This window comes from Zea mays, chromosome 10 (genome assembly GCF_902167145.1).
Source record: "Zea mays cultivar B73 chromosome 10, Zm-B73-REFERENCE-NAM-5.0, whole genome shotgun sequence".
In the NCBI taxonomy this organism is placed as follows: Eukaryota; Viridiplantae; Streptophyta; class Magnoliopsida; order Poales; family Poaceae; genus Zea; species Zea mays.
In genome coordinates this window covers 9,587,349-9,602,841 of record NC_050105.1, presented here as the reverse complement: position 1 = coordinate 9,602,841, position 15,493 = coordinate 9,587,349, and the positions used below count along the sequence as shown (strand labels likewise).

Here is a 15,493-nt window from a genome sequence, read left to right as displayed (position 1 = left end):
TTTTTGCATGGATATGTCAAGAAATAAACTTGGTCTGCTTGATGGGCAAGGATATACGTGTCGTGTCCTTGAAGCAATTTTTCAGGTTGGATCTGTGTCATCCCAAATTCGGTCCTATAATACTTCGGGTCATACCATTTACACTCAAAGAAAACTAGTGCTAAAGGCTTATTTCCAGCAAATGTAATCTCGATAATATTTTTGATTTTCCCGTAATAGCAGGCTTCGTGTCCTTCCATGTCAGTTGCCCTAGTAACGACTCCACTATTTTGAGTGGCGGCCATAGGATGACTAGATTCGAAAATGCTTGAACGAAATCGATATCCATTGACGTCGTAACGTCCATAGCTTTTGGCAGTTACACTTCCAATAGATAACTAACGTAAGTCATCATTCAAATTCATTTCCTCCCCAAACTGTCAATTATGCCACAAAGCATTAGCAAATTATGTAATATTAGTTAACTAAAATTAGGTCTAGGAGCCACATAATTGAGACTTACATGGTCCCGAAGCCACATAATGAAATTAGGTCGCCCATGCATTCCATCGCGTCGCAATTTGTCTGTGTCTCTCGTTGTTGGCCTACCGAGACACCTCATGTTTTGTTCATCAAACTCGCTGTCACATATTATTGTATGACATGAGATATTTGATAACATAAACTAATTCACATATGAACAATTTAAGGAAATAAGTCTTACACAAAGTATTTCTCTACCTCAGGCATATTCGTGAACATGTACAGTAAAGCAGACTTCCGTTCTTCCATAGTGAGGTGATATGCCTTAGGTGGACCAACGTCTTTGTCGTTTGTCTGAAAAATCGAAAGATCACTACACGGAGGCATCTCTCGTTCATCATCATGGTACCTCTTCTTTCGAGCAAATACATTATGTTCTTCTGCAAAGTAACAACTTGTGAAGTGTGCTACCTCCTTCAGTTTAAATTGTTCCGCAATACATCCTTCAACTCTAGCCTTATTGCCCACCATTTCTCTAAGCTTCTTTAATGCTCTTTCTATATGAAACATCGACCTGTACTGAACAGGACCACCGACCTTAGCCTCATATGGAAGATGTATAAAGAGATGCTACATTGGATTGAAAAACCCAGTGGAAATATTTTTTCCAATTTGCACAAAAGCACCGGTGCCTCTTTCTCTAGCTGTTCCATCACATCTCTTCTGATTTCTTTAGCACACAACTATCTGTAGAAATAGCTAACTTCAGCTAACGTTTTCCACACAGCATCGGAAATGTACCCACAAAACATTACAGGCATGAGCCTTTCCATAATTATGTGGAACTCTGAAGCGTCCCCAAACCTCTAGGACTCAAATGTGATACAATTACTAGTCCTAGGAGGCTAGTAAACACATTTATACATCAGATGATACCAAATCTGCTTAAACGAGACAAACCTACAAAGGTGGCGAACAACTTTAAGAGTTGGTCCACAACTCGAGACATATCATCAGAGTGGGGCTGAAGCAGCCCGATATACGCAGTGAAGCAATTCAGCGGTCCAACAGCCACAGGCAAGGTTGGGAACAGTCATAACTCTTACCCGATCTCCTTTTTCTGAAAAACAACAAATAAGCAAAGGTGAGTACAAACGTACTCAGCAGCCCACCTTCACCCGCAGAATGGGGAAATCAGATATAATGCATGGAATATGTGGAGCTCAGAATATTTTGCAGAAACAGCAATATTTTATGCAGGGTTGTTTTGAAAAACATTTTGTACTTTTGCAAAGCGCATCCTCTCCAAAAGGAGCAGGAAGTTTTTCAGTATTATAACAAAATCCCCTGGACTAAACCATCCAGGTATCTCAGCAGTTTCTCACTGGTTTTCATTCTCAAAAACAGCCACTGGACTTCCCGTCCACCATAGCTCACGGCTCAACCGCCGGACCTTTTAAAAACCACTTTTCTCAAACGCACCCTTTTTTTGGAAAACAAAACATTAATTGCCATACCATACCAGACTCGTCCATTCCTGTGGACACAGACTATTCGAATAGGTTTTCAAACTCTGCGCAGAGGTGTACACTTTACCCACTAGTTCGTGTAACACCCCAGGTGTTTACCGTCTGCTCGACAACGAGTATGGACTTAAGCACGAAATATCAGTGGATAAAACAGATGCTAAATTCTAATTATTTTCGCTATCGCGATTTTTAGCTATTGCATCTGTTTTGTTTGTCACGAGTGCGACATCGTTTTTACTTCTATTTATCCGGGCTCTTCTTAAATTTTCGTGATGCTCGGAACATAGTTGTCCCGAAAATCGGTGCGTTCGGTGATTATTTAAAATTCATCGCTCGCGCGAATACGAATTCGGAAGCCCGACCCACTCGGATGATTTTTATCCCGAGCAAATTAGTTGGAACTTGACGACTAAAATATTCGAGGTAAAATAATTCGAATCGCGCGAAATCTTGCGCGAGGTTATGATTTTATTCATTCTTCATCACGCTGTTTTGGCGACGAAAAGCGCATATACATTAGCGGATTTGATTTCGGCTAATTTTAGTCGAATCACGCAAAGCGAATTATCGATGCCGAAAACAGTCTATTTCGGTCTGTCGTTTCTCGCCCAGATCCAAATTCGCCCAGATCCAAATTTTCAGATATAAGTACCTGGTAAAAATTCATCTGAATTCCAGAGTGATCACTAAATCAAATTCTATCTGAATTTTGTGTTTAGTCTTGTTCGAATCCAACTCGTTTATGTTTCTTTTTAACTCTAATTTCAGATTATAGATATCTGTATCATTTGAATAAAAAAATAGATAATATCTCAGCCTAGAGAAAAATCCGGCCGCTCTTTTTCTTCCCAGATTTTTCCCGCCGTCCTTATCTGTTTCGCGCGCGTCCTGGATTTCTTCCTTCCTTGCGTGTTTCTCTCCCTCTCCCTGATATTCTTCCTCTGATTTTTGTGACCGCTATCCGTTGATCTTTCTCCGGGCGCGTGGTACTTATTTCCTGTCGTCGCTATCTCCTCGTCGCCCAGTCGCTCGATCTCTCCTCTAGCGCGCAGCCACTCCTTTCTCTCTCTCTGGTCTGCTTCCAGCCGAGCAGTGCCATGGCGTTCCTCTCTCCCTCTGTGCACGGCGCTCGCTTCTCCCTGGCGCCCGGCCAGAATTTCTTGCGGCGCGAAGCTTGCTCCCTGCGCCCGTCCCCCATGGCGCTCGGCCGCCCAGCTGTTTCTTCCTCCTTGCGCTCGGATTTCCTCTGCTCCATGGCGAACTCGCCCCAGCCCCCAGCTCGGATCCCTGCCTCTGCTCGCGCCGGTGCTCGCCCCTCTGCTATCTCCATGCCCGAGCTCGTCCTCCAGGTTGCCCCATGGCGCTCGGCCTCACCCCCTTGCCCCAGCGCCATCGGCTCCCCGTCCAGCTTCAACCTCGCCGTCGGTCTCGTCTCTGTTCAAGCCGCCATCGCGCCGTGCCAGTTGTCCATCTTTGATCCTCGCCTCGACGTCATCTTGCCGTGCAACGCTTGCTTGGTGCTCGACAAAACGCCTAAATCAGGACCATCGTCGTTCTCGCGATCATCGAGTTGGTTTAGGTCGGTAAGCTGATCTATGATTCATGTTAGCTAAATTGTTAGATGGATGAAACGAATGATGTGTTTAATAGGATCCGTCGGTGGCGCTCGTGCTTAGTTGATTTTTGTTTGTGTGGTAAAAATTAGCTCTAGCGTAGGACTCTTCGGATGTTCGGTAAAATGGGTGAACTGCAGATCGTCGTCGATATCGTGAATTTGAGTTCGGTTTAGTGTGGTAAGCCAATTCATTGTTATTGGTCCTATGCCCGGAGTGGTTATATATACAAGTCGATAATGATCTTGTCTGTAGCATGCGTGTTGTGGTGTATTAGATGTTTGTGAAGTGCTTGTGATCACGGTCGTAGATTAGTCGTCATGTGAAGGTTAGGTTTAGATGTTTATTATGCGATGAATATGTGGGTAAACCTAAGTGAAGTAGGATTGAATAATTTCTATATTTGCGACATGGTGTATTAGTAAGACGAAGGATAGGTTTCGTGTTTCGAATGTTTTACTGGTAGGCGTGGTCAGTATTGCCTGTGATGAATGATGTTTGTTTAAAGAAGTCGATGCTTTGCTCTAGTAGTCGTATTCTATGTTGGGTGATCGGTTAAATCACATAGAGGAATATTGATCGTTTAAATTAATAATCTTGAATAACTATTTATCATGGTCCAAATCAATTGGAGGTAAGCAGCATCGGTTGGTCCGCTTTAGTTAAAATCCAAAAACTACTTAGTGGTCATCATCCATTAGTGTTTTAGGTCTTTAGATTTTAAATTGTGGACTTATGAAAACTCTATGTGGTTTGATAAGGCTCTACTTGTTAGAATAAGTGGCGTGATGCTTGATTTAATTGATGTGCTATACATGATAATCTAGATTAGTAGTTCTAAAAGCTAATTAAAGTATTTCTATTCGTTACCTTAAACTATAGGTATCCGTGGTTGATGTGTCTAAGTATTGTTTGCCTTCAGTGTTATGCTTTAGCTAAGTAAAGCATAGATCTTGTGATAAATTATTGTTTCGTGATGTTGAGTTAGATCCGGATAAGCTAGAGAAGCGAGATTATGGTGTTTAGTCATTTATCGACGTCTAGAGTTTACTCATGGGTGTTGTAATGCCTCGCCATTAAGTGTTTTTATTTCTCTTTTGTGTAGCATCGTATTATCTCGCGCCATTTCTCTGAATGTTCATTCATGTGCATTATGCATCTCATTAGGTACGCTAGTTGGTCACGTGATGCAAAGGTCAAGAGCCAAGTATTCCCCAAGAGGATGCAAAGAGTGGACATCTCCGCAAGACGATGTCATCAGTCGGGCCAACCTGAAGATGGATAGACTGAGCGAGTGGCAGAACAAAAGCTCCTCGCCAAAGGGTCATCGTCTAACAACACTAACCTAGTGTTTATTCCAGGCAAGCCCCGGTGCATGCAACCCCTTCCTTGTGTTTTTAAATAATTTTTGCACACTTTAAGTCTAGTGAAATGTGCATTAGGTTTATAGGAGTTGCTTGAAACCCTTTGATGCATTGCCTTCCTTGATATCCATACCTTTATAGATACTTCTGGTGAAGTATCAAAAATATGATTTACAAAAATGCTTAGCCCTGCTTAGATCTTGTGGATAGAGGTTGTCTTTTGCAATACTGCCTAGCTCAGGGGTTATCCTGAGGAAGGATGGCTTCTACCTGCAAGAATATATATTTTCATTGGGAGCATGGTGGGATCTTACTGCAAAGTTCCCTGTGATGCTCTTTTCATCCTAAGGAACACAAACAATCCTAAGGGTGGAAATACGTAAATCGGGACTTGGGCTAGGAACAGGTGATGTTCTACCCAGGTTGATTAAGGATTGATGCGTGTGTAGGCTTGATGATCGAGGACCCTTTAACTGGTCACATGCCTCGTCATGGGTAAGCCTTGCCTCGGGCAGACTAAGGCCAGAATAAGATAACACGGAATGGGCGTGGAGCGGTGGCGAGAGTAGCGTGTACCCTCCGTGGCAAGAGGCTGGACGGTGGTGTATCTGTGCTCTCGGTTCGCGTGAACCTGATCTGGTCTTAAGAACCCCGGTGGCGGGTTGACATATGCAAGGGTTAAGTGCTACATATGTCGTGTGATTGGAGATCCTCAGCTGAGTATAATCGATTCGGATCGCCGTACCTTCGCGGTTATGAAGACTTGGTCACTGCCCTACAACCTAAGTCAGGATGTGAACCTCATGCATAAAAATGATGTTGTATTGATGAGATGGTGAAATTAGACCAGATGCAAACAGAGTCTATTAATATTTAATCTGGCGTTAAAACATTGAAAGTAAGGATTCACTTTAGTAAGCTATTTTCTGCAAAAGTATCTAAGTTGATTCTTGCTAAAGTCTCTCCTTGATTCCCAAATCCAGCATATCCTTGAGAGTCTTTTCTTTAGTCGGGTAAGTCTTGCTGAGTAATTCCATACTCAGGGTTTTATTCCCTGTTGTTTTTCAGGTTATAGTTTTGTGCTGCTGTTGATGGTGTTAAGTGCCGGTGGGCTCGGCCTTCTTATATAAGTATACCCCGTCTTTATCTTCTTATTGAGGATGGTCACTTGAGCTAGCATATATTTCAAAACTATAAATAATTTATAACAGTTCAAAGTTTCTTTCTTTGAATCACTGTAGTAATCACTCCGATCATGTACGAAGTAAATTTTTGTAACTTGTAAAATTTGGTAATAAGATTTCCGCTGCAAAATATTGGTGTGTGTGATTTGTGTTACTTAATCCCGCGGTTCTGGTTGTAAGTGGTTTATCTGATGTCCTTGGGGCACTCGGACGGATCCTGTTAAGTTATTTGGTGCACATGCATAGCCGTCTGAGGTCTTTGAGACAAGGACATGTGCATGTGGGCCCAATAACTTGGGAGGTTCTGCCACAGCTGGTATCAGAGGAGGATTAAGTATAATACGGTCACATACGTATTTTAAAAACAAAGTTTTGGTTTCGAAAAACCTATTTTCAACTAAACCCATTGTTTGACTTTGAAAAACAGTTTTGAAAAACTATAATGCTAGCAACATCCTCTATTAAGCCCTAAACTAAGGACTATCAGGTGGCTTATTTGAAAACCACTAACCCACAACCGAGGGTATTGCATACATGTGTATTGTTATTTTTGAGGCCATTCAGTTTTTAATGGATCGACACTCAAGGTAAGGTGAGATGTGAGAGCATGACCGAACAAACGTCGGTCTAGGGGAGTGCTTAATTGTTGCGCTTGATTATATACATGTTCCACATATGTATATATGAAGGCTGCGATGTGGAGTATTTACTTTTCTGGGAATCAGTACCCCATGAATGTGTATGGATATACATACAGACATGGGAATACTAAGAAGTGTAATGCACTTGTAACGACGCACCTACGCTCAGGTAAGAAGGTGAGTTACCATAATGAGTTGCCCTATGGTTAAAGTGTGGCAACAGCGCCTACGCGTGGCTCGGCGCTTAATGAAGAGCTGGCCTCCATATAGAAAAATATGGAGTATAAACTGAGATAAACTGTCATGTGTGAACTGCATCATGGAAAAATGGGATGTGATGGATTTTTTCTGCAGGTACACTAACCTCGAAAACGTATGTGTAGTTGACGACTAGCAAGATACCGAGAGAGAACGTATGCCACCGACATAGAACGTTATTGCCACAGTGTGTTGGCAAAATCAGTGAGGACGAATAGGACGAGCATGCATCCTGATTGTTGCATCATGTTTGTCACCTATACACCCAAAATGCTTCTCTCATCTTTATTCCAACAACCATTGATTGTAGATAATGTGGTGTAATGCGGTATTACGGACTTCGATGAAATAGCTGTCCTCCGTTCTTTAGATAATCTATTAAGGTGTCATATGTGTTTTCCCTTGTACTGGATGTGCCGATAGAAGGTTGTGACCTGTTTGTTTAAACCAAAAATTAGGCCATGTTCTTATTTAGTGAACCATGCCCCAAATTTGAATGGTCCATTATCACTCCATGATAAAGCCCATACAAATAAATGCGTAGACAATTTCCTTATTGGACATAAAATGTACCTAAGCTTAAAACAAGGATCTCAAGTCATGTCTCCTTTTAGAACCATTCCCTTGTTCAGTTGATGCAGGTTGAGGTCCCTATTGTATTCGGCCTCTCCTTGTGTATCATCTTGTCGCCTTATTAACCTAACCTAGGAAAAGCTTGTCTGACCATTTTCTTAAAGTTTGATGCCTTTGGATTCCCCATCTCTATTGAAGGCCTACCAACTTAATCTTATGATTGTTTTCCCTCTGTATCTAATCAGATACTAATCCTTGACCTTGTAATCTCTATGATGGGCATAGAAATATGCCTGGGGCTGAATTAACAGTCTCCCATCATACTCCCTTCATCAACCAATTTAGGTTATGGTCGTGTTTTGTTCATTTCATCGGGTCATAATCTATTTGGCTCTCTACTTGTAACCATTCTTACAGGTGGAGTATCTCCTTGTATATTGTCACCCTTGCCCAATTCATTTGTGTCGTGTGAGATTTCCTATTGGTTATGTTTGGTAATGGCGTTATGACTAAAACCGATGGTGCCGTGACGAAACCGAGGGCCTCCTGTGAATGTACACACATGGTTGCGCTACTTGGCACGCGCTGGTATCACAGTTAGTAGTTGTAATCCATTGTGAGACTATGTCAATGCGTTATCTTGGCACAATCTATTTTTGCTACGTGAGATTCATTATTGGTGCCAGTTCGGTAGTGGTGTCACGATCAAGGACTTATGGTGCCGCAGCGAAACTGAGAGCCTCCTGTGAATGCGCACACAGGGTTGTGCTACTCGTCGGATGCTGGTATCAAGGTCTCTAGTCATGATCCATTATGGAACTACACTGATGTGTTATCTCCCGAAGATCTCTTCCTTGAAACGATTTCGGTGTTGCTTGTCAAGTGATCAAGCAGCATCTATCATCTCTGTTTGATCAAATGGGCATACCACTTCCATGTATGGTCTCTTTTCCCTTGACCTTGGTAGTGACTACTCATGCAAGTTCCCTTTGCATCCTTTGTGTAAAGGTGAAGCCTTGGAGCTTTTTAGTGTTGAAAGATAATTGATTAGCTCTCAAAATAGAGATCTGCTTTCCCTGCTGCTGAAATGCAGGAGTTTGTTCATTCGCTCTCTTATTTAATCCAAGTATTCCCTAACCAAGTGGATAATTCATCTCGTATGAAGAAACGGATGAATAACCTGACCAAATGGATTTCTACCCGAATGTATGACCTTTTGCTAGCGAATGAGAACTCTCAACCCTTGGCTTACCGATGGTACTGAGAGGACTTACCCAATGTCAAAAGTAGTTCAACAAGTTGGTGTTACTAACTTGTAACTGCCCAATGAACGAAGGTTGAGTTTAGAGATTGTTTTATCGATTTGCCTGAACCCACTTTGGTTCAACCCATCCTAAGGAAGTACTTGCAAGAATCAAGTCAAGTCAACTGATAACCACCTAATTATCGCTCCAGTCATGCCTTGATCGCCTCACGTATGTTTTTCCAGCATGTGTGATCAAGTCGAGACATGCCTAGTGTTTGATAAAGTGGATTGGTTGCGAAGGCAGCATCTACGAATCCATCCGCTAATGATTTTCTCAAATTTATATCACCTTCCATGAACTTGGATTCTTTGGCTAACACGAGTTAACTGTGATGTTATTTGACATTCACACCCGTCTCGTGTGCTATGAACTTATCGCGACCACTTGTTGGTAAACCTCTTTCTGTGTGTTTTACCCAAGATGGTGCATCTGATTCTGTTTGGATAAAATCGCGTATTAGTCGCTTGCTCAACAGACTCAGATAGTACAGTGTCATCAGAAAAAGCAAACTGCACACATGGAACCTTATGTGTTCTGCTGGCAGATGTCGTCTCTATTGGTGGACATTTCTAAATTAGCCTACATCGATATATGTTATGTTCGCTAGAGAAACCACATTCTGAAACACTCGTCTTCGCTTGAGACTGCCTTGCGATTACCGCTGATATGGACATGAGTTACATGCTTCTCTACCCTTAGAAGTCTTTCGCTCCGAATCTCGGGACGAGATTCTTTTAAGGGGGGAGGGCTGTAACACCCCAGGTGTTTACCGTCTGCTCGACAACGAGTATGGACTTAAGCACGAAATATCAGTGGATAAAACAGATGCTAAATTCTAATTATTTTCGCTATCGCGATTTTTAGCTATTGCATCTGTTTTGTTTGTCACGAGTGCGACATCGTTTTTACTTCTATTTATCCGGGCTCTTCTTAAATTTTCGTGATGCTCGGAACATAGTTGTCCCGAAAATCGGTGCGTTCGGTGATTATTTAAAATTCATCGCTCGCGCGAATACGAATTCGGAAGCCCGACCCACTCGGATGATTTTTATCCCGAGCAAATTAGTTGGAACTTGACGACTAAAATATTCGAGGTAAAATAATTCGAATCGCGCGAAATCTTGCGCGAGGTTATGATTTTATTCATTCTTCATCACACTGTTTTGGCGACGAAAAGCGCATATGCATTAGCGGATTTGATTTCGGCTAATTTTAGTCGAATCACGCAAAGCGAATTATCGATGCCGAAAACAGTCTATTTCGGTCTGTCGTTTCTCGCCCAGATCCAAATTTTCAGATATAAGTACCTGGTAAAAATTCATCTGAATTCCAGAGTGATCACTAAATCAAATTCTATCTGAATTTTGTGTTTAGTCTTGTTCGAATCCAACTCGTTTATGTTTCTTTTTAACTCTAATTTCAGATTATAGATATCTGTATCATTTGAATAAAAAAATAGATAATATCTCAGCCTAGAGAAAAATCCGGCCGCTCTTTTTCTTCCCAGATTTTTCCCGCCGTCCTTATCTGTTTCGCGCGCGTCCTGGATTTCTTCCTTCCTTGCGTGTTTCTCTCCCTCTCCCTGATATTCTTCCTCTGATTTTTGTGACCGCTATCCGTTGATCTTTCTCCGGGCGCGTGGTACTTATTTCCTGTCGTCGCTATCTCCTCGTCGCCCAGTCGCTCGATCTCTCCTCTAGCGCGCAGCCACTCCTTTCTCTCTCTCTGGTCTGCTTCCAGCCGAGCAGTGCCATGGCGTTCCTCTCTCCCTCTGTGCACGGCGCTCGCTTCTCCCTGGCGCCCGGCCAGAATTTCTTGCGGCGCGAAGCTTGCTCCCTGCGCCCGTCCCCCATGGCGCTCGGCCGCCCAGCTGTTTCTTCCTCCTTGCGCTCGGATTTCCTCTGCTCCATGGCGAACTCGCCCCAGCCCCCAGCTCGGATCCCTGCCTCTGCTCGCGCCGGTGCTCGCCCCTCTGCTATCTCCATGCCCGAGCTCGTCCTCCAGGTTGCCCCATGGCGCTCGGCCTCACCCCCTTGCCCCAGCGCCATCGGCTCCCCGTCCAGCTTCAACCTCGCCGTCGGTCTCGTCTCTGTTCAAGCCGCCATCGCGCCGTGCCAGTTGTTCATCTTTGATCCTCGCCTCGACGTCATCTTGCCGTGCAACGCTTGCTTGGTGCTCGACAAAACGCCTAAATCAGGACCATCGTCGTTCTCGCGATCATCGAGTTGGTTTAGGTCGGTAAGCTGATCTATGATTCATGTTAGCTAAATTGTTAGATGGATGAAACGAATGATGTGTTTAATAGGATCCGTCGGTGGCGCTCGTGCTTAGTTGATTTTTGTTTGTGTGGTAAAAATTAGCTCTAGCGTAGGACTCTTCGGATGTTCGGTAAAATGGGTGAACTGCAGATCGTCGTCGATATCGTGAATTTGAGTTCGGTTTAGTGTGGTAAGCCAATTCATTGTTATTGGTCCTATGCCCGGAGTGGTTATATATACAAGTCGATAATGATCTTGTCTGTAGCATGCGTGTTGTGGTGTATTAGATGTTTGTGAAGTGCTTGTGATCACGGTCGTAGATTAGTCGTCATGTGAAGGTTAGGTTTAGATGTTTATTATGCGATGAATATGTGGGTAAACCTAAGTGAAGTAGGATTGAATAATTTCTATATTTGCGACATGGTGTATTAGTAAGACGAAGGATAGGTTTCGTGTTTCGAATGTTTTACTGGTAGGCGTGGTCAGTATTGCCTGTGATGAATGATGTTTGTTTAAAGAAGTCGATGCTTTGCTCTAGTAGTCGTATTCTATGTTGGGTGATCGGTTAAATCACATAGAGGAATATTGATCGTTTAAATTAATAATCTTGAATAACTATTTATCATGGTCCAAATCAATTGGAGGTAAGCAGCATCGGTTGGTCCGCTTTAGTTAAAATCCAAAAACTACTTAGTGGTCATCATCCATTAGTGTTTTAGGTCTTTAGATTTTAAATTGTGGACTTATGAAAACTCTATGTGGTTTGATAAGGCTCTACTTGTTAGAATAAGTGGCGTGATGCTTGATTTAATTGATGTGCTATACATGATAATCTAGATTAGTAGTTCTAAAAGCTAATTAAAGTATTTCTATTCGTTACCTTAAACTATAGGTATCCGTGGTTGATGTGTCTAAGTATTGTTTGCCTTCAGTGTTATGCTTTAGCTAAGTAAAGCATAGATCTTGTGATAAATTATTGTTTCGTGATGTTGAGTTAGATCCGGATAAGCTAGAGAAGCGAGATTATGGTGTTTAGTCATTTATCGACGTCTAGAGTTTACTCATGGGTGTTGTAATGCCTCGCCATTAAGTGTTTTTATTTCTCTTTTGTGTAGCATCGTATTATCTCGCGCCATTTCTCTGAATGTTCATTCATGTGCATTATGCATCTCATTAGGTACGCTAGTTGGTCACGTGATGCAAAGGTCAAGAGCCAAGTATTCCCCAAGAGGATGCAAAGAGTGGACATCTCCGCAAGACGATGTCATCAGTCGGGCCAACCTGAAGATGGATAGACTGAGCGAGTGGCAGAACAAAAGCTCCTCGCCAAAGGGTCATCGTCTAACAACACTAACCTAGTGTTTATTCCAGGCAAGCCCCGGTGCATGCAACCCCTTCCTTGTGTTTTTAAATAATTTTTGCACACTTTAAGTCTAGTGAAATGTGCATTAGGTTTATAGGAGTTGCTTGAAACCCTTTGATGCATTGCCTTCCTTGATATCCATACCTTTATAGATACTTCTGGTGAAGTATCAAAAATATGATTTACAAAAATGCTTAGCCCTGCTTAGATCTTGTGGATAGAGGTTGTCTTTTGCAATACTGCCTAGCTCAGGGGTTATCCTGAGGAAGGATGGCTTCTACCTGCAAGAATATATATTTTCATTGGGAGCATGGTGGGATCTTACTGCAAAGTTCCCTGTGATGCTCTTTTCATCCTAAGGAACACAAACAATCCTAAGGGTGGAAATACGTAAATCGGGACTTGGGCTAGGAACAGGTGATGTTCTACCCAGGTTGATTAAGGATTGATGCGTGTGTAGGCTTGATGATCGAGGACCCTTTAACTGGTCACATGCCTCGTCATGGGTAAGCCTTGCCTCGGGCAGACTAAGGCCAGAATAAGATAACACGGAATGGGCGTGGAGCGGTGGCGAGAGTAGCGTGTACCCTCCGTGGCAAGAGGCTGGACGGTGGTGTATCTGTGCTCTCGGTTCGCGTGAACCTGATCTGGTCTTAAGAACCCCGGTGGCGGGTTGACATATGCAAGGGTTAAGTGCTACATATGTCGTGTGATTGGAGATCCTCAGCTGAGTATAATCGATTCGGATCGCCGTACCTTCGCGGTTATGAAGACTTGGTCACTGCCCTACAACCTAAGTCAGGATGTGAACCTCATGCATAAAAATGATGTTGTATTGATGAGATGGTGAAATTAGACCAGATGCAAACAGAGTCTATTAATATTTAATCTGGCGTTAAAACATTAAAAGTAAGGATTCACTTTAGTAAGCTATTTTCTGCAAAAGTATCTAAGTTGATTCTTGCTAAAGTCTCTCCTTGATTCCCAAATCCAGCATATCCTTGAGAGTCTTTTCTTTAGTCGGGTAAGTCTTGCTGAGTAATTCCATACTCAGGGTTTTATTCCCTGTTGTTTTTCAGGTTATAGTTTTGTGCTGCTGTTGATGGTGTTAAGTGCCGGTGGGCTCGGCCTTCTTATATAAGTATACCCCGTCTTTATCTTCTTATTGAGGATGGTCACTTGAGCTAGCATATATTTCAAAACTATAAATAATTTATAACAGTTCAAAGTTTCTTTCTTTGAATCACTGTAGTAATCACTCCGATCATGTACGAAGTAAATTTTTGTAACTTGTAAAATTTGGTAATAAGATTTCCGCTGCAAAATATTGGTGTGTGTGATTTGTGTTACTTAATCCCACGGTTCTGGTTGTAAGTGGTTTATCTGAGGTCCTTGGGGCACTCGGACGGATCCTGTTAAGTTATTTGGTGCACATGCATAGCCGTCTGAGGTCTTTGAGACAAGGACATGTGCATGTGGGCCCAATAACTTGGGAGGTTCTGCCACAGCTGGTATCAGAGGAGGATTAAGTATAATACGGTCACATACGTATTTTAAAAACAAAGTTTTGGTTTCGAAAAACCTATTTTCAACTAAACCCATTGTTTGACTTTGAAAAACAGTTTTGAAAAACTATAATGCTAGCGACATCCTCTATTAAGCCCTAAACTAAGGACTATCAGGTGGCTTATTTGAAAACCACTAACCCACAACCGAGGGTATTGCATACATGTGTATTGTTATTTTTGAGGCCATTCAATTTTTAATGGATCGACACTCAAGGTAAGGTGAGATGTGAGAGCATGACCGAACAAACGTCGGTCTAGGGGAGTGCTTAATTGTTGCGCTTGATTATATACATGTTCCACATATGTATATATGAAGGCTGCGATGTGGAGTATTTACTTTTCTGGGAATCAGTACCCCATGAATGTGTATGGATATACATACAGACATGGGAATACTAAGAAGTGTAATGTACTTGTAACGACGCACCTACGCTCAGGTAAGAAGGTGAGTTACCATAATGAGTTGCCCTATGGTTAAAGTGTGGCAACAGCGCCTACGCGTGGCTCGGCGCTTAATGAAGAGCTGGCCTCCATATAGAAAAATATAGAGTATAAACTGAGATAAACTGTCATGTGTGAACTGCATCATGGAAAAATGGGATGTGATGGATTTTTTCTGCAGGTACACTAACCTCGAAAACGTATGTGTAGTTGACGACTAGCAAGATACCGAGAGAGAACGTATGCCACCGACATAGAACGTTATTGCCACAGTGTGTTGGCAAAATCAGTGAGGACGAATAGGACGAGCATGCATCCTGATTGTTGCATCATGTTTGTCACCTATACACCCAAAATGCTTCTCTCATCTTTATTCCAACAACCATTGATTGTAGATAATGTGGTGTAATGCGGTATTACGGACTTCGATGAAATAGTTGTCCTCCGTTCTTTAGATAATCTATTAAGGTGTCATATGTGTTTTCCCTTGTACTGGATGTGCCGATAGAAGGTTGTGACCTGTTTGTTTAAACCAAAAATTAGGCCATGTTCTTATTTAGTGAACCATGCCCCAAATTTGAATGGTCCATTATCACTCCATGATAAAGCCCATACAAATAAATGCGTAGACAATTTCCTTATTGGACATAAAATGTACCTAAGCTTAAAACAAGGATCTCAAGTCATGTCTCCTTTTAGAACCATTCCCTTGTTCAGTTGATGCAGGTTGAGGTCCCTATTGTATTCGGCCTCTCCTTGTGTATCATCTTGTCGCCTTATTAACCTAACCTAGGAAAAGCTTGTCTGACCATTTTCTTAAAGTTTGATGCCTTTGGATTCCCCATCTCTATTGAAGGCCTACCAACTTAATCTTATGATTGTTTTCCCTCTGTATCTAATCAGATACTAATCCTTGACCTTGTAATCTCTAT

General features: G+C 42.3%; 2 protein-coding genes across 2 annotated transcripts; both read left to right on the top strand.

Moving 5' to 3' along the window:
• The first annotated feature begins 2,915 nt into the window (after nt 1-2,915).
• Nucleotides 2,916-7,887, top strand: LOC103640825 (uncharacterized). The gene is made up of 2 exons (XM_008664293.4): nt 2,916-3,570; nt 4,772-7,887. Exons 1-2 carry the CDS (start codon nt 3,089-3,091, stop codon nt 4,887-4,889), a joined length of 600 nt encoding a protein of 199 aa, XP_008662515.1. The 5' UTR covers nt 2,916-3,088; the 3' UTR covers nt 4,890-7,887.
• A 2,623-nt stretch (nt 7,888-10,510) lies between these two features.
• Nucleotides 10,511-13,434, top strand: LOC109943062 (uncharacterized). Its single transcript, XM_020545853.3, has 2 exons — nt 10,511-11,165; nt 12,367-13,434. Exons 1-2 carry the CDS (start codon nt 10,684-10,686, stop codon nt 12,482-12,484), a joined length of 600 nt encoding a protein of 199 aa, XP_020401442.1. The 5' UTR covers nt 10,511-10,683; the 3' UTR covers nt 12,485-13,434.
• Nucleotides 13,435-15,493: the final 2,059 nt, after the last annotated feature.